At 38.3% G+C, this 18641-nt stretch overlaps 2 protein-coding genes across 2 annotated transcripts; both read left to right on the forward strand.

Moving 5' to 3' along the window:
- The first annotated feature begins 1638 nt into the window (after window positions 1-1638).
- Window positions 1639-9202, forward strand: plekhj1 (pleckstrin homology domain containing, family J member 1). The gene is made up of 6 exons (XM_059345258.1): window positions 1639-2000; window positions 3008-3075; window positions 3188-3254; window positions 4626-4716; window positions 7460-7523; window positions 7984-9202. Exons 1-6 carry the CDS (start codon window positions 1907-1909, stop codon window positions 8074-8076), a joined length of 477 nt encoding a protein of 158 aa, XP_059201241.1. The 5' UTR covers window positions 1639-1906; the 3' UTR covers window positions 8077-9202.
- Window positions 9203-9464: 262 nt separating this feature from the next.
- On the forward strand, window positions 9465-17463 carry LOC131980848 (fizzy-related protein homolog). Its single transcript, XM_059345157.1, has 14 exons — window positions 9465-9635; window positions 10846-10919; window positions 11475-11603; window positions 11778-11841; window positions 12904-13034; window positions 13127-13212; window positions 13303-13486; window positions 13700-13765; window positions 14346-14448; window positions 14599-14783; window positions 14894-15127; window positions 15219-15323; window positions 15771-15863; window positions 15975-17463. Exons 2-14 carry the CDS (start codon window positions 10851-10853, stop codon window positions 16014-16016), a joined length of 1491 nt encoding a protein of 496 aa, XP_059201140.1. The 5' UTR covers window positions 9465-9635; window positions 10846-10850; the 3' UTR covers window positions 16017-17463.
- Window positions 17464-18641: the final 1178 nt, after the last annotated feature.

An 18641-nucleotide genomic window follows, 5' to 3' on the forward strand; every position in this document is an offset into this window, starting at 1 on the left:
CCCTATAGAATACACCCACAAGGTCAATTGATTTTTATGTTTTTCTTGATTTAGTCTTTTCCACATTCCTGCAGCAATTGCAAAATGAAACTCATCATTTTCATAAGTAGAAGTAGCAATACCACAATGTCCTGCATTCAAAATTTCACTAAAGTAAAAGTACAAACGTATTAGTTACTTTTCTACCTCTACTTGGAAGTGTTGTGTGTTGAATGCAGGTATTTTATTTGTTGTGGAGTAATTTCACCAGTGGTGGAACGTAGTACATTTACTGAAATACTGGACTTAAGTATTAATTTGAGGTATTGTACTTTACTTGAGCATTTCCATTTTATGTAAGTGTATACTTCTACTCCATTACATTTTGAGGCAAATATTGTACTTTTTACTCCACTACATTTAGCCACCAGCTTTAGCTACTTTTCAGGTCGAGATTTAACATAAAACATTGTTCATTTTAATGTCTGGTACAACTAGAGGTACATTTGTTTCGACAAATATAATTTTTAACAGTGTGACGATTTGTTTGGACACATATCATAATAACAACAAAAATAGCTCATAAGAGTTTAATTTAAGAGCTGATATCTAGCCATTTTCCATGGTTTGTCTTGAGAATGATTTTGGTTATTATCAATAAAACCATGGAAAATGGGTCGATATCTTAAATGAATCCCCTATGATCTATTTTTGTTGTTACCATTATATTTGTCAAAACAAATGTACCTTTAGTTGTACCAGGCATTAACATGAACAAATAATTGAAGAAAACACTGAAAAAATAAAATAAAATAAATGAATAAAATAAAATAAAACATCCTTCATACAGATTTCAACCAACAATCTTGTGTCGTGTGTCACTTTTTTAGCGGATTTTTCCGCTAATGCAGATAATTTTGTCAAATTGTAATGTATATTAATTGTGTGAGTATATTAAAATGTGCTTTCTCAACTTCTAAAATTTTTCATTTGAGGGGGCAAGACATTTATTTAAGGGGGCTCTGCCCCCTCTTGCCCCAGCGTAGGACAGGTGTCGTGCCAAAAAGTGATTGCCTGCCAGAATCTGATTTCTGGCCGCGGGAGCGCGCACGGCAGCCCGTTGAGCGGTCAGATCTTTACATTATGAAGCTCATGAATGAGATCAAGTCATATTTAGGCAGAAATAACCTCTCAGTAACTATACTATGCCTTCAATCAGTTTTTGCGAGGTGAAAACTGAAATAGACGTGTCTATCACGTAGTTGCCATGTTTGTTTTCGCTACAAACTATACACTTCTTTTGGCCACAGTTGTAATAATTACGCAACAACAAACGTTAAACTTTCGAAGCCACATGCCTTTGCTATAATTACATTATAATACAGTTGTGTGTATCTGCATATTAAAACCGTTTAATCCAGAGAAAAGCAGACGTGTTTACGCTACCGCTCAACGGGCTGCCGTGTGCGCTCCCGCGGCCAGAAATCAGATTCTGGCAGGCTATCACTTTTTGGCACGACACCTGCCTCGCTGGATATTACTTTGTCACTCAAACAGAATGCATTATGAAAGCCGTTTGTAAACGCAATGTTCGCCTAGTTTGACCCTCACCGACTACCGTACTATTACCAAATAGGAGTGTCTGTCTGCCCATGTCTGCCAACCAACAGGAGTGTATGTGTGTGTGTCCGGTGTGTAGCATGAAGAGGAAGAAGTCCGTCTCCGCTGTACTTGTTTGACCGCAGAAATGACCGAACACAATCCGTCACATTTCGACATCAGCAGATAGCAACACAGCAACACAGCGGTACAAACCACCTCTGTCACTCCTCGCGACTGTTACACTCCGTTACTATGTCGGCGGGACTGGCTCGGTCGTAGCCGAAGAATCCACTTTAACCTGTGCTTTACTGCGTCAGTGGCCGTGATGCGTTTCAACGAGAAAGAGCTGGTGTCTCTGAGCCGCCAGCCCTCGGAGATGGCAGCCGAGCTGGGGATGCGAGGACCCAAGAAAGGAGACGGTAACACGGTTTATTACAGACTCTTATCAGCTCTTATCACACCTACTTCCGTTTCATGTAGTGTTGGCAGCAGGCAGCTAATGTTTAGAGGTACAGTCATGGACAACATTGTTAGACAACCCTTGCTTTCTTCACTTTATTGTTCATTTTAATGGTACAACTAAAGGTGCAACAATGGAAAATGGCCAGATATCAGATCTTAAATTAAACTCTTACGAGCTATTTTTGTTGTTATTATTATATTTGTCCAAACAAATCGTCACACTGTTAAAATAATCCTAAGTAAATTTTTGTCAAAATTGTTTCTTTTTTTTTGCAAAGTCGCCTACATCCTCAGTTGATCAGATCATGTGATTTTACCCCTTTAAGATCATCACTTCTTTGACAATTTGCCACATTCATAGGCATCAGATAAGAACCCAGCAAAGAAGAGCTAGAGGGAGATTGTTTAGTTATCAGTTTAGTTTATCAGTGTTTTATTGTTGACACTAATATTGGTAACACTTTACTCTAAGGTGTCTACATAAGGGTGACATGAGCGTGTCATAAACATGACATGGGATGTGTCATGAACATTAATGACACTTTGAAGTAACACTAATGCTCATCATACATGTCATGTCATGTTTCTGACAGGCTTGTGTGACTCTTATGTAGACACCTTCAAAATAAAGTGTTACCATATCTTGGTTAAGTCACAAAGGCATGTTCAAAAAAATTGCCTAAGTCATTTATTTCCCTTAAGTTACATTAATTACACACAATGTTATTACTATACCAATAGCCATCCTTTGTTACATCCTTTTTGAGTGAAATGATCAAAAAAATGAGTTCAGCGATTATTTTAACAGGGTGACTAAATGTACCTTTAGTTGTACCAGGCATTAAAATGAACAAGAAATTGAAGAAAAAAAGTGGTCTAATAATTTTTTACCATGACTGTATGTTCATGTCATTAGAATGTGCAGTGAAGTCTTATCTCAGTTTCCTTTTTTGCTTTTACACAGTAGTGAAGAAGAGGCTGGTGAAACTGGTTGTTAACTTCCTCTTTTATTTCCGGACTGATGAGGAGGAGGTCAGTTGGATAATTACCTGCCCATGCAGTATTTATCCACCATGTATTTACTGTCTTTCTTACCTGTATCTCATGTGAAAGTGAAACTAACTCTTCATTATTTATTTGTCAGCCAATCGGAGCTCTGCTGCTGGAGCAGTGTCGGGTGGAGAGAGAGGACAGCCAGACGTTCTCTGTTGGTGAGTTTCAGTTCACATTCACATGACTCACCTTCACTTTCACACTTGCTGACTGGTTTCAAATCCTTCAGTGGAAATTAGTGGTTTGTGCTGAGGCTATCCAAACTGCATTGTTGATGTGTCACTAAACAGCAATAGAGAAATGTCCATTAAGTACATGATGTTGAAATCTGTTATCATGTATATATGTATTTTTATTATGTATTTCTGTGTAAAATTTACAATACGATACAATACCAATTTTTCAGGGAAAAAATTCACCACTTACTGATATGGCAGGCAATATAATGATTTTTTTGGGGACAAGAATGAAAAAGGACCTTTTCTATGTGGATTTTGCACTGATATGACTCTGCAAAGCTACTCAGAAGGCTGCGATCTCAAACAACTTTATTAAATGATATATTACATTTATACATACAATGCATTACATAGTCAACCAACTAAAGAAAATATAATTAAAAAAATAAGTAGATGAATAAATATCAGTACTGTATGTTTAGTATCAGTCAATTGCTGACCATTTAAATAAAAACAAAATAAATAGCTAACACCATTTCTAAATAACCCAAATGTTTTCTGCATTATATTTTATGGGGAAAAAATATTTTTTATATTGGTTCATATCGTAACACATATACACCAATACGATTTATAACAATATGTCTGGGATAAGCTAATATTGGCCTAATAGGGCTCTAATGGACCAAAAAATAGCAGTGGACGGCTCCTCTCTCTCTGTTGCAGGACGGAGAGATACAAAAGATCCTTTGCTGAGATTCTACCAGACTAACTGAATTTCCCCCCAGGGATAAATAAAGTAATTTTGATTTGATTAATATGGACCACTGTCAACAGTAGGTAGCAACTACTCTTCTTGAAGTCCAGAAACAAATCTATAATTAAAAAATCAAAGGCAAAAGGAAACTATAAATCAACAACAACAGACAAACTAATGAGAATGATAACAAGTACCCCAACCTTATCTAAATATACAGTAACACATTTGGCACAGATCAAACACGGTAGCACCACTAATAACTGAGTATACAGTGACTGAGAAAATAAAGAAAGTCAATTTGTATTAATGATCATAGTCAGATATTATGTAGTGAAACCTATTAGGAGAAGGGATGGTGTGCTGTGCCATCAGATCTTTTTTTTTTCTTAAAACAGTTGAACTTGTAAATGTGAAATATGTGATTGCAAACCACTCCATGTTTCCAATTCACTGGACATAACAGTACATTGCCTTGCATTACCTTTGAAACAGGAAGTGGAAAAACTACCTTTTGATGTTTGCCTAGTATTAAAGTTAGTGCCTTGACAAATAATTCAGTAATGAGTAATTCTGTGTGTTTTTCTTTGTAGCATTTCTGGATGAAGCGGAGAGGAAATATCTGTTTGAGTGTGACACAGAGGAGCAGTGTGGGGAATGGGTAGACTGCATTATCAAGGCCAGGTAGGACATCATCATATACACAGAATATTGATGATCAGTCATTTCAGTCAATTATCAAGTGGAAAAAAAATCCCAGAATTTCTCTCTTCCAAGCTGAAAAAGATTACATTTTATGGCTGAGGATAACAGAATACAGTTTACCGAACACATCACTTTAGGCGCTGATGACTAGTCATCACTCTTTTCTTTGATTGTTTGGCCATAGTAACATTTATTTGTAATGCTTGCAAAACAGTTCCCTGTTTCAGTTTTCCTGCGAATGGCGCCTACATAGACTCAGTTACCTTTGTGTTATCTTATGTGTTAGATAGTGACTTTACAAACATTTATTTGAATTTTAAAATCTTCAAGATTGTTACTTTAAATCAAAAATGATGATTAAAAATAGTCATTAGCTGCACCTTGGGATATACACACGTGGACAAAATTGTTGGTACCCCTTGGTTAATGAAAGAAAAACCCACAATGGTCACAGAAATAACTTGATTCTGACAAAAGTAATAATAAATAAAAATTCTATGAAATAACAAATTAACAAATGAATTAACAAATGAAAATCCGACATTGATTTTGAACCGTGGTTCAACAGAATTATTTTAAAAAATAAACTCATGAAACAGGCTTGGACAAAAATGATGGTACCCCTAGAAAAGACTGAAAATAATGTGACCAAAGGGACATGTTAAATCAAGGTGTGTCCACTAATTAGTGTCACACGTGTCTACAATATTGTAATCAGTCAGTGGGCCTATATATAGGGTTGCAGGTAGTCACTGTGCTGTTTGGTGACATGTTGTGTACCACTCAACATGGACCAGAGGAAGCGAAGGAAAGAGTTGACTCAGGAGATTAAAAAAATATATATATAGACAAGCATGTTAAAGGTAAAGGCTATAGGACCATCTCCAAGCAGCTTGATGTTCATGTGACTACAGTTGCACATAATATTCAGAAATTTAAGATCCATGGGACTGTAGCCAACCTCCCTGGACGTGGCCGCAGGAGGAAAATTGATGACAAATCAAAGAGAGGGATAATATGAATGGTAACAAAAGAGCCCAGAAAAACTTCTAAAGAGATTAAAGGTGAACTTCAAGCTCAAGGAACATCAATGTCAGATCGCACCATCCGTCGTTGTTTGAGCCAAAGTGGATTTAATGGGAGACGACCATGGAGGACACCATTGTTGAAAACAAATCATAAAAAATCCAGACTGGAATTTGTTGACAAGCCACAAAGCTTGTGGGAGAATGTCCTATGGACAGATGAGACAAAAATGGCAATTTATGCCAAGGCACATCAGCTCTATGTTCACAGACGAAAAGATGAAGCATGTTAAGAAAAGAACACTGTCCCTACTGTGAAACATGGAGGAGGCTCTGTTATGTTCTGGGCCTGCTTTGCTGCGTCTTGCATAGGGTGTCTTGAATCTGTACAGGGTACAATGAAATCTCAAGACAATCAAGGGATTCTAGAGAGAAATGTGCTGGCCAGTGTCGGAGAGCTTGGTCTCAGTCGCAGGTCATGGGTCTGGCAACAGGATAATGACCCAAAACACAGCTAAAAACACCCAAGAATGGCTAAGAGGAAAACATTGGACCATTCTAAAGTGGCCTTCTATGAGCCCCGACCTAAATCCTATTGAGCATCTTTGGAAGGAGCTGAAACATGCCGTCTGGAAAAGGCATCCTTCAAACCTGAGACAACTGGAGCAGTTTGCTCATGAGGAGTGGGCCAAAATACCTGCCGAGAGGTGCAGAAGTCTCATTGACAGTCACAGGAATAATTTGATTGCAGTGATTGCCTCAAAAGGTTGTGCAACAAAATATTAAGTTAAGGGTATAATCATTTTTGTCCAAGCCTGTTTCATGTGTATATTTTTTTAAATAATTCTGTTGAAGCATGGTTGAAAAGAAATGTCTGACTTTCATTGGTTAATTTTCATAGAATTTTTATTTATTATTACTTTTGTCAGAATCAAGTTATTTCTGTGACCATTGTGAGTTTTTCTATTATTAACCGAGGGGTACCAACAATTTTGTCCACGTGTGTAGCTGTCCACAAGAAGAATGTACAGTTTGAACACAATTCGAGGTCACAGTTTTGTACACATTTGGTATAGTCAAGAAAACAAAAGATTCAATTTTTTTCCATATATATATTTTTCAATGTCAACGCCAAATGGAGGTGTCAAGAGGATCTTCATATTTCAATCTGCAATTTATGTGCATTTTGTCTTAAAATCTGACTCAAATAATTCTGTTTGTAGTTGACTATTTAAAGGGACGATTTAGATTTTTTTTTTTGTGGTTTACTGATCATTTTTGCTGTGAAACTTAAAACATTCACACATATTGCATATGGTCATTGAATAATCTAAAACAAAATAGAAGGCAATATATCTGTATTTTTCCGACAAAAAGATGCTCATGTGAAAGAACATTATAGTAACTGTGTTCTCTACGGCTGAATGTGGTCACGTATCTGCAGCGATAAACAGCTTTGCATGCCTTATGTGCAGTGAGATGCTATTTAAACGACGGGGTAGAACAACTTGCACCTCATTGTGTTTTAGCCTCCAGTAATAGACTCACATGGGTGAAACTGTCTCAAACAAAGGATGTAGCTGTTTTGAGAGACTCAGTGTGACTTGTGTTGAGCAGTTTTCAGCTGATTCATCACTGCTTGACATTGTGTTTAAGTTTACTAGGGAAACCATCATTTTTCATCTCATCTCTTGCAGTTACGAGTTCATGAGGAAGAACCTGATATTCTATCGAACTGAAATCCACAGGCTCACTGGCAAGGTGAGACCCATCACAGCAGCAACTTGATGCACTAAATGCCACACAGATGGCGCTTCTATCCAACAGTGTTGTACTATGAGGGATTAAAGTGTGAATGTGTTTGTGCTGTGCTTGACTCGCTGAAATGCAGGAGATAGATGGATAGGTCAGTGTAAAAAGATTCGGTGGATTTGTTTTTATACTTAAAAAACAATATATCTTTCAAAAATGAATTCATGATCACTCAGGATCATCTGGAGACCTTGAAGTAGTTGTCAATAAAAAACTGTTCATAGCAAATTCTGTGAAGAAGTATTATTGTTGAGCTTGTCAAATGTAATTTTTGGATGCTGTAATTAAATTCCACCCACCATTTATATAAAGTCTTATCCTCCTTCAGTAACAGGGAATTTGCTCTGTATACTCTGAGCATTTTGAGTTTTAATTTACAGTCTTTACTCATCTTCTTCTTTCTCCACAGGATCCGTTGGAGCAGTACGGTATATCAGATGAAACTCGCTTCCAGGTCAACAATGGTCTGCAACTTATGGCTAGAGATACCTCCTCCCTGTAGACCAGCTACCTGTGTCCAGATTCACTTTGTTTTCATGTTAGTTCACCCTGCCATTCCAATATCCACTCCTCACTGGTTTAAAAACGTGGCATTACCATAAGCACACCAACTTTTCAGACCCTCACTGCTCTGATTGTATTAAGTTGCTCCAGACTTACAGAGAGGTTTTTATACGGATGTTATAATGGCGTATCTGAGGCCATGCCAAGTGACGGAGTGAGAAAGCTGATTTTCTGTTCTGTCGATCATTACATGGGGCTGTGGAAAACTCAACACTGTCTTATTTTCGGTTAAGGGGATTTTACATGCAATTTTCTGTATAATTTTCAGACTTTGCATTGGTTAATAGATTGTCTGTATGAATTATGTTTTATACGCTGTTTTCTACGGGACATACTGTACTGTAAGACAATGTGATTTTGAGATTGTCTGACTGTACTAATGCTGTAGAGCTGTGACTTTCAGGACATATGAATAATGTCAATCCAGTAGGCGTAAATGTGCGCTGTTTAAAGAAGATTATGATTTAAAAAAACAACCCTCTGGCAGTATTTACTGTACCGATTTGAACTGCATGGACCCTTTGATCTGCTGAGTTGAGCCACCCATTGTACTCAATTTTTGCTTATTAGAAATATTTTTTTAGTTATCCCAATGTATATTTATGATGTAGCCCATTTGGACTATTTAGTTTTAAAAACTATACTTTTGCACACATTAACTGGGAGTTAAGGGTTTATATTTTGTATTAGAATTTCGGTAATTTACTTGAACCATCTGTACCTTTTCTGTGGCACTTTGAGTCAGATGCCTTTAGATAAGCTGTTGGACCAGGCTCTTGACATGATTTCTTTTTTAATATCACACCACCTTCTTTGTCAGTGTAATGGTAAGGTCTAAACCAAATTTCACTACTCTGCAAATTGGTAACATATTGATTTCACCCATCAGGAGTCTACCCACAAGGATGATATGTCATTGAATGTGTCTTTATTTTAAACTTTTGCACATAGAATGTTTAATCTGTTTTTACTTCATGTAAGAATGTATTTGTTTCACTTGCATTTCTTTTCTTTTTCTTTTCTTTTTATACTAATAAAGCCATTTAAATGATACTGTAAAGAAATATAGTTGTCATCTGTTAACTCGTGTCAACACAAAAATGTTATCAACAAAACATAAATATAAATTGTTAAATACAATAACGTTTAACAGTATATTTATATATGTATATTTTCATAACGAGTTAGCCTATAAAATATATATTTGATTCGTCAAATGCTTTTTTGTGTTAGATGTTTTTTCTGGTGAAGATGAAGGAGTCAGTGACACGTTTCCTTAGCAACGCAAAATGTGTGATTCAAAAACAGCTACGTCACATTTTTCCCGTGATGCTTAGCGAACCCAAATTGAACGCTCGGCTAAAGAAAACAATTGTATTTTGAATACTCTGTTTTAAAGAGTCAAACGCATAAAACAAGACATTTCAACTGGAATTGACACCGCTATCAAACACATCTTAACGGCGCACAACGGGAAGAGTATAACCGGCACGGAAGGTGATAAAACGAGTAGATTGTGAACAAACAATGTTGCTAGCGCTTTAGCCGGATAGCTAGCGTATCTAACGTTAAGTCAGCTATCCGAGCTAGCGTTAGCATTAGCATAACTCTGAATGCTTGGTGATTGAATTATTTGGTTTTTGAATGATTTTAGCGTCACGATTACAGATTAGCGATAGCCATCACAACGGTGTTTTGTTTCATGGGGCATGCAAGCAAATACCTACGGTTAGGATGGTTTTAACAGCTAGCAATAGGTTGCTAACGTTAGTTATCACAAAGATAATTAAACGATAAGTGTTGTTAGCAGAAGACTGAGCCCACCCGCAGCTGATCACATGAATTGTAACTAATGTCATTGTTATCATAAACAGATTTGTCATTAGTTATCTTGTTTTAAGTGGGTTTTTTTTAATTAAGGTACATCATTTAAAGGGTTTGTTTGGTTTGTCTTTGTAATTGTGTCGGTTTTGCTATCTCTGGGAATGCTTCCTGAAGGTGACCGTTGAGTTTGTATTTAATTATCATCCAGTTAAATGTAATACCTACTGTTATTTTCTTTACCTTATACCAAATGAAATGCATATCGAAATCGGGGTAACTGCGTCTGATCAGTGTGATACTCTTTCCAATGATGAAATTACACGGCTGCTCAGTCAGCTTTCATTAGTCAATTTAGTAGTGGAACACAGACATATAGTCATAAAATGTTACACTGCAGTATTGCTAAAACACTCGTCATTGCATTAATCAGTTAGCTAAGCAAATTGCAGACATTTGCAGGTTCCAGCTTCTTGAATATGATCATTCATTCATCACATCTTTTCTCGGTTTTATATTTTTTAAAAGTGTATACCTGGGAGCTTTTGATGGTTGGAAAAACAAGCAGTTTGGGTGTTTTTCCCAATGTTATCAAACTTTCTGACCTCAACCCTTTCACACACAATTTATTGTGAAATAATAAATAGATCAATATTGATTGATTGTAAAAAGCCAATAGTTAAAAACTACTACGAGGTGACATTTTTGTCTGTCATTCACGAGGTAAATAGGCTTAGTTGTCAGTGTCAGAAGTCTCACTTGAAGTCTGCAAATCATAACTATGAAAGTACTGCTGTTAGTTTACTTACCTGACATCTGATATGCACATTCATGTAACTGCTGTATCATTTTATAAATGTGTTGATCAGTCTTATCATGTTTTCAGGCATCATGGATCAGGACTATGAGTGCAGGCTGCTCAGACAGATCAACATTCAAAATGAGAACGCAAGCCCAGTAGTAAGTAAATAATACACACACCTGTACATGGAGGAGCTGTATTTCAATCTTGATCTAAATGCTCCTTAATACATGAACATGCATTGCCTCCTCTAGCTAAAGGTTACAGTCTTAACTTTGCCCAATATTTGACAGACAGCTTGTTACTTGGAGTTAGCATAAAGGTCTGGACCAACGAGTATCACTAGTTTTAACAGGTCATTTTCTTTACTAAAGCTTGATGATAAACCCTCCCAAAGAGGATTGTTGACTAGCAAAGTACTTGAGATGGGCGAAGATGGTGTTGCTCTCTGTGTGTTGGAAGAATAAACGGATTAACAGGCCAGTCTCTATCTTTTGACAATGTCACTAGTGTTGAATGAAAACAAGACCTCACCGGCCAAATGACTGGCTTTTGTGAATGATGCCTCCTGTTGTTAACGCCTCGGACAAATGCACCATCTGCCACCTAAATGATTGTCTTGCTATGCTACCAAGTTATCACATCACTGTCCAAGGCCTGTTTGTGTTTGGCCTTCAGTCAGCAAATACTTTCTCCTCTCCCTACTTGTGCAGAAAGCGTTAGGAGCAGTGCGGGCACTGACACCCACCAGCTCCCCCCTGTCCTCCCCTAGCAAGCATGGTGATCGCTTTATTCCCTCCCGGGCCGGGGCCAACTGGAGTGTCAACTTCCATCGTATCAATGTGAGTCTGTTTGCAGTACACCCAGGACATCACTGTCTTTCCCTTCAAAAGAACAATGTTCTCAAGATCAAAGTGTCGATTGTAGGTTAAAAAGAAAAAACGCCTTGCCATTCTTCTTTCGCTTATCTGTTATTTATGTTGTTGATTGCCTATTTGTTCCATTTTCTGATGTAGGAAATTGAAAAGTCGCACAATCAAAACAGAAAAACCAAAGATGGCACAACGGACAGCAACAAAGGTAATCCATCCTACTCTATATCCAGAGACTAGGCATGGGACAAGCTGATATCACACCCGACCATGATCTAGTGTCTTGTAATATGTTATTAGTACACTTGCATCAGTATCAGTATCATGCAATATTCTGCTTTGCTTCTTAGGTGTATCTTATTGTATTTGCAGACTTAATCGATGAACTATCACAGATTTAAACATTTCAAATATCATTCCTTGAACTAAGAAGCCTTTTGTAAATATATATATATGTATATGTATATATATATTTCATTTTTTTACAAATATATATAATACAATTTAAATCAATGTATCTGAAAACTTTTCAGGGACTGCCTGGCAGAGTGCCACTGACACCACTTTCAGAATCTCTGGCTTAATCTACCGATTATCCATTACTTCTTTGGTCTATAAATTGCACAAAAAAAATGTCTGTCTCAAGTTTCCAGAGACCGAGATGCTTTCTACAAATGTGTGTTTTGTACAACTAAGAGTCCAGAACCCACAAATATTTAAATCACCATCACAGAAGAAAAATAAATCTAGAAAATATTCACCTTTGAAAAGCTGCAACCTTAACATTCATTTCTGCTTGAAAATCACTTAAATGACTAATTCATCATCAAAATTGTTCATGCATGTTTTAAGATTGACTAAATGTTGCAGCTTGAGAGAGATTGCCTTTCAGTATATTGTAAAATTACTCTTTGTTATGACACCTTAGTTATCATAAGACAATTATCTTGACTGTGATGCTATGACACTCTGCCCCTAAGAAGACATAGTCTGCTGTGATGTGTATCTGGTGTTAGTCTTATCCATTTTCATCAAATTTCTTCAGGTATCTCTGTCAGCCTCAGTCAAAGTTGATAATTTGACCTTTCCTTGTTTACTTAGCCTGGACAGGCCCATGGAAACTGGAGATAAGGCTGAACAAAGCTTTGAGAAAAATTCTCCCTGATCCTTAGAGATGTGAGAAAGACACAGGGAGGGAGCACAGCTTTTGAACTTAATCATTTCGACAGCCTGGTTTGATTTCCCCTCTGTCTCTTCCTCTGCCTTTTAGCGGACGGTCTGGCTTACTCAGCTCTGCTAAAGAACGAGCTGCTCGGAGCAGGCATCGAGAAAGTCCAAGACCCCCAGTCAGAAGACCGCCGTCTACAGCCATCTACTCCTGCCAAGAGAAGCCTTTTTAGTGTAAAAATAATTTTCATGGCTATAACTTTGACTGATTTACTTTCATGGAAAGTTTTTTTCTGCATCAGTAATCCTGCGTCTGTGTTTTGTAGTATTCTGTAAGTACGAAGAGGGCTCTACCAGAAGAAGATGGAAACACAGTCTCTCCATATTCTCTATCGCCTGTTAGTAGCAACAGGTAATGTTTCAATGTCATCCCTCAAATGTCACCTCTTCATTTTGAATGAGTATCATTGTGCTCTTTACTAAACTGTGTTGTGCATTACAGCCAGAAACTGCTGCGGTCGCCAAGAAAACCTACACGTAAAATATCCAAAATTCCTTTCAAAGTCCTGGATGCTCCAGAGCTTCAGGACGACTTCTACCTCAACCTAGTGGACTGGTCCTCTCTGAATGTGCTCAGTGTTGGACTGGGAACCTGCGTCTACCTGTGGAGCGCCTGCACCAGCCAGGTGTGTGTGATCTATTAACATTAACAGTGCACGACAGAAAGGCATCCTGCAGATGTCATTTAAAAATGATCTAACAGTAAATATTTCCCTCTCAAATAATGTCTGTAATCATGTTGGATCTCTCAGTGAAGGGTTTGACTGGTTGTATGTCACACATATTTACTCTTAGGATGAAATATGTTAATTCATATTGTTTTCCTCCCATTTTTTTAGGTGACACGACTATGTGACCTTTCTGTGGAAGGAGATTCTGTTACATCAGTAGGCTGGTCAGAGAGGGTGAGTTTCTCTGTCATTTATGATCATCTTTGTTGTCAGGTAACACTAAAAAAAGACACCAAGTATCTTAAATATGGTTGTCATTAACTGTGTCTCAGATTGACCTGATAAATAAAAAAACTTTCCACCAAGGCAGTTTGAGGGCTTTTGGCCAGGAAAACTGCTTCCAGAGTTGCGCCAACTCTGCTGGTCTGGTACCATGAACGGCTTATCATCAACATCTTACATTCAGTGTTAATAAGAACGTAATCGCTGTCCATAGCATTCAAGACGAGCAGGACTAATGTGTTTTACCAGTCGTGTTGGATGACAATGTAGGCTCACAAAGCCATGAGCAACATTTTCAAAGAGACAATGTAGTCTTCTATTGTTATTATGCTTGCGGAGAGCGGGGACTTACGCAGACATATACAGCACTAGAAGTAGGCTCACGTTGGTTGAAAAGGGGTCAAAGATCCATCTTGGAAAAGGGTTGTTACTTGACATTTAGTTAAGATGTAAATGGAGTTTTGGTGTGCTCTTCGTACTTGATTTTTAATGCTGGTCAGTGTGATATTCAAAGTGTACCGTCTATTTTTAGGGTAACCTGGTGGCGGTGGGGACTCATAAAGGCTATGTACAGATCTGGGATGCAGCAGCAGGGAAGAAGCTCTCTGTACTAGAAGGACACACAGCCAGAGTGGGTGAGTTGTGTGGCCTGAGAGGTGGGGACGGAGACAGTTTTGGGAGTAAATGATTACAGCTTTATATTCATTTTCACACAGTTGTTTAGCAACATGTCAAATTCAGGGCTGGTGAATGATCTCCCCTTTGATTTAATTCTTCGCTGCCAGGTGCGTTGGCATGGAATGCGGACCAGCTGTCATCTGGGAGCCGCGATCGGGTCATCCTGCAGCGGGACATCAGAGCCCCGCCTCTCCAGTCGGAGCGACGTCTCCAAGGACACAGACAGGAAGTCTGCGGGCTCAAGTGGAGCACAGACCACCAGCTGCTGGCCTCGGGTGGAAATGACAACAAGGTAAAGAAAGTGTCTCACCTGTCTTAGTTACACAATTACCTTTAGGACCTCATCATAAAACAACTGATCCCTCTACCTCCTATCCCCTCGTTTCATCCTGCCCTCTGTAGTTACTTGTGTGGAACCACTCGAGCGTCCTCCCGGTGCAGCAGTACACGGAGCACTTGGCTGCAGTGAAGGCCATTGCCTGGTCACCCCACCAGCACGGCCTGCTGGCCTCCGGAGGCGGCACCGCCGACCGCTGCATCCGCTTCTGGAACACCCTGACCGGCCAGCCCTTACAGTGCACAGACACCGGCTCTCAGGTCTGCAACCTCGCCTGGTCCAAGCACACTAATGAACTGGTGAGTCACCTTACAGGCACATGTCTCAAACTAACACTGATTCCTTCAAGTCTAGGGTAAATATGTGAAAAACATGGTTTGTTTCCTGCAGGTCAGCACACATGGTTATTCCCAGAACCAGATCCTGGTGTGGAAGTATCCCTCTCTCACTCAAGTGGCCAAACTTACTGGACATTCCTACAGAGTACTCTACCTGGTCAGTATATACTGTGTGTATTTATATGTGTCTGTCTGCAGAATATTGTCCCATGTCCTGTCCCAAAACTGAAGCAAAGTACGCGGTGCAAAAAACATCTAGTTGGTGGGGGAAAAAAACAATAAATGGTCACTAAAACTATTAACCCTCTGAACCCCATAACCCACAGGCAAGTTTGAAAGGCATTTTTTATTTTTTTAAAAAGCCAAAATTACACTATTTATTGTAGCCAAAAACTTTAAAAACATAAATTATTGTCAGATTTTCACATTTCCAACATTCCTTGAACGAACCACGTGATGAATGCCTCTGTCGGGAAAAACAGTCGAACCATAAAATAGTGATTTTTTTATCAAAATAATTTTATCCTACATGCTTCATTTCACATTTAACTAAATGCCATTGTCAAACTGTATATTCAGTGTCTAATGATGAGTGTATGTGCAGGCCATGTCCCCTGACGGAGAGGCCATAGTGACGGGAGCTGGAGATGAAACACTTCGGTTCTGGAACGTCTTCAGCAAGATGAGATCCACTAAGGTATTTACGTCTATCTCTGCTCCATCTGATCCATCCTCTTATCTGTCTGTAATATTTTATTCCCAGTGGTCTTTGTCTTTCCTCACTCTTCTTTCTCTGTCCCTCTTGTAGGAATCTGTATCCGTGCTGAACCTCTTCACCAGGATTCGGTAGTAAGCACGCCTCTGTACCGAGAGGGAATGAAGCCGGGAAGGGAATTTATCTTTGTATGTATCCGGCTGTAAATGGGCCCCTTCTTCGAGTTTCACCTCAGTAGTCTACAGAGGGCCCCCTCGATCACCTTAGTTGTTTAGCCAAGTTGTAGCCAGAGGTGGGAGTGAGCTGGAGAGATGCGCAGCCTTGGTGTCGAGGGCAGAAGAGATGCGTATGTACAGTATTCCACTTCCTCCTGAATGACGGAGCCACCTCCAACAGACCAGTGATCTGATGATGAGGAGAATTTGGGGGGCCTTTCTCTCCCCGTGTGATTATGTTTTTGTTTACAGACTGACGTTGTGCTTACCTGCCAAATATTGCGTTTGTCCTTTTGACTGTCTTATTTAATTTATTTAGTTATTTTGTTTGATTAACATTTATTCCGACTGGTGCGTTTGTTTCAAAGGCTGGTAGAATTCTTTTTATGTGTGTAACTGCAGTTTTTGGTCTGATCTGTGGAGTATGTTTGGCTTTGTTCAGGTTTTGCAGAAAAATCCAGGCTTTGTCTTTTTGTATTTTACTGGGAGATGATAATGTTTCACGCACACTGATAACCGATCACACAATCCTGTGCCATTTCGACTGTTCATGGTTCACAAGGTTTGCACAAATGGCCTTGATCTCCTTTTTAAAGTCTTATATTAAGTTAATTTTAGCCTAATAATATTAAGCAGTATTGTTTCATTATCTCAAGAAAATGTAAAGGCATATGGCACATCTTAGAAGAAAACAATTATTTGGTAATACTGTACATAAGAAGTAACAGTTGCTTACAAAAGTATAATTCACAGGAACATTTTAAAGTGACTTGTGTGGAAGATTTTTTACTCGTATTGTTTTCCTACTTTCTAAATTGAAAAATCAGACAAGGGAAGTTAAAATGAAAACACTTTGGCTTTTCAGTGTAGTTTGTAACCGCAACTAAAGCACACAGTAAAAACATTTGGGATTACATCAGTGAAACGCTGCTGCTTTGTGTTGTGTCTGCTAAGATATTCAAGCTCAGGGCACTTGTCTTTCACCACTTCAGACCATTTTTGTGTTAAGCAGTCATGCAATTCTCTTTTTCTGAAAAAACAATTCATATCATCTGCAAGATTTTCTCCCAGTTTTCATTGTCTTTTTTTCCCTGTTTGAATGTCTGAGTCAACTAGCGTGCCACATTTAAATGAATGCTATTTATTTGTGTTGTGAAGAAAGGTTCTTGTACAGAAATGGCATGTCTGTTTACTAATGTTATCTGAGGGAAGTTGATGGGCAGTTTCACTGCGAGACTTTATGGAAATTTCTTTTAATGCCACTTCATAATCAAGACAATGCTGCCAACTTGAATTACAGAAAGAATGTTAAAAGAAAATATTTCTGTACTGAGAGATAATCAACAATTAAATGATCATATCTTGTACCTTATGTTGCCGCTGTTTTATTGTCTAATAACTCGAGGGAGACATCTATAAAATCAGTCTGCTGCTGTGAAGTAAAAGGGCAATAGTTGTTACATCATTCTTTCAAGCCCGGCAAGCTCAAGATCAGATCAATGAATTGATCCGATGACGAGTGTAAGGTGTGAAGCCAAAGCCTGATATAGCTTATTCCTCTGAATCATAAAGCTCCAAAACACATGAATGAGCTGCACTGAGACATGTTCCTTCATTATTATGAACATGGAGCTGTACTTTCTTTTCATTCTGTTTTGCTAAAGTAAAATATTCACTACAGAGCTATGTGTGTATTGCTCCACGGCTGAAAATGGACCTCAATAAATGATCTATTTATTACTGATTAAATATTAGCTAAGAACTACAGTGTCTGGCTGTCTTGGTAAATGATTTGCCTTTAACAAATATATAATTGTAGCATTCTCTTGTAAGCCGATAGGATCAGGTGGTAGTGAAAGTTGTAGCACATAATTCAAGATAAAATATTCCCTTCTTAATCCCAAAATGGGGAAATTTACAGCATCAAAAGGTGTATAACAAAAATAGAAAGAAGCATCAATAAAATGTATAGAAACTTAACAATTTAAACAAGAAATATCAAAAGTACACACTTAAAACAATAAAAAACTAGGACTGCAGACAGTCTCAACAGTTAAAAATGCACTATTACAAAGAGAAAAATATTTAGATATTGTGTGGATTAATGTCTTTATTCTTTTTTCTCCACTCAATTATTCTGTTTTCCTTTAATTTGCCACCTTTCAAATGCTTCCTTCAGTGTTTGTGGTTTCCAGTCTTGTCCAAATCCAAAGTTAACACCAGAGGGAGCCATGCTGTGATTAGCCACTACACTGTTTCTACCACACCCATTCAATCAACCTAAATCATGTTATCTAGAAGGTGAGTATCAGGTCAAACACTCAGTAAAAGAATATCTTGTCAGTGATGTTGAATGTCTTTATAACAGGCTATAAAGAAGGTTAAACCTCCCAACAAAGATTGGATCTAGTTTCATTTTTTCCTGCACCACATTTGTAAGAATGAGAGTTTTTAACGACCGCAACACATCCTGTGCCCTCACCTTGTTCCCTGGAAGTCTGCAAATATTCAGCACATTACCAGTTCAGCCCACACAAACATAGTT

This window comes from Centropristis striata, chromosome 11, assembly GCF_030273125.1.
Source record: "Centropristis striata isolate RG_2023a ecotype Rhode Island chromosome 11, C.striata_1.0, whole genome shotgun sequence".
Lineage (NCBI taxonomy): Eukaryota > Metazoa > Chordata > Actinopteri > Perciformes > Serranidae > Centropristis > Centropristis striata.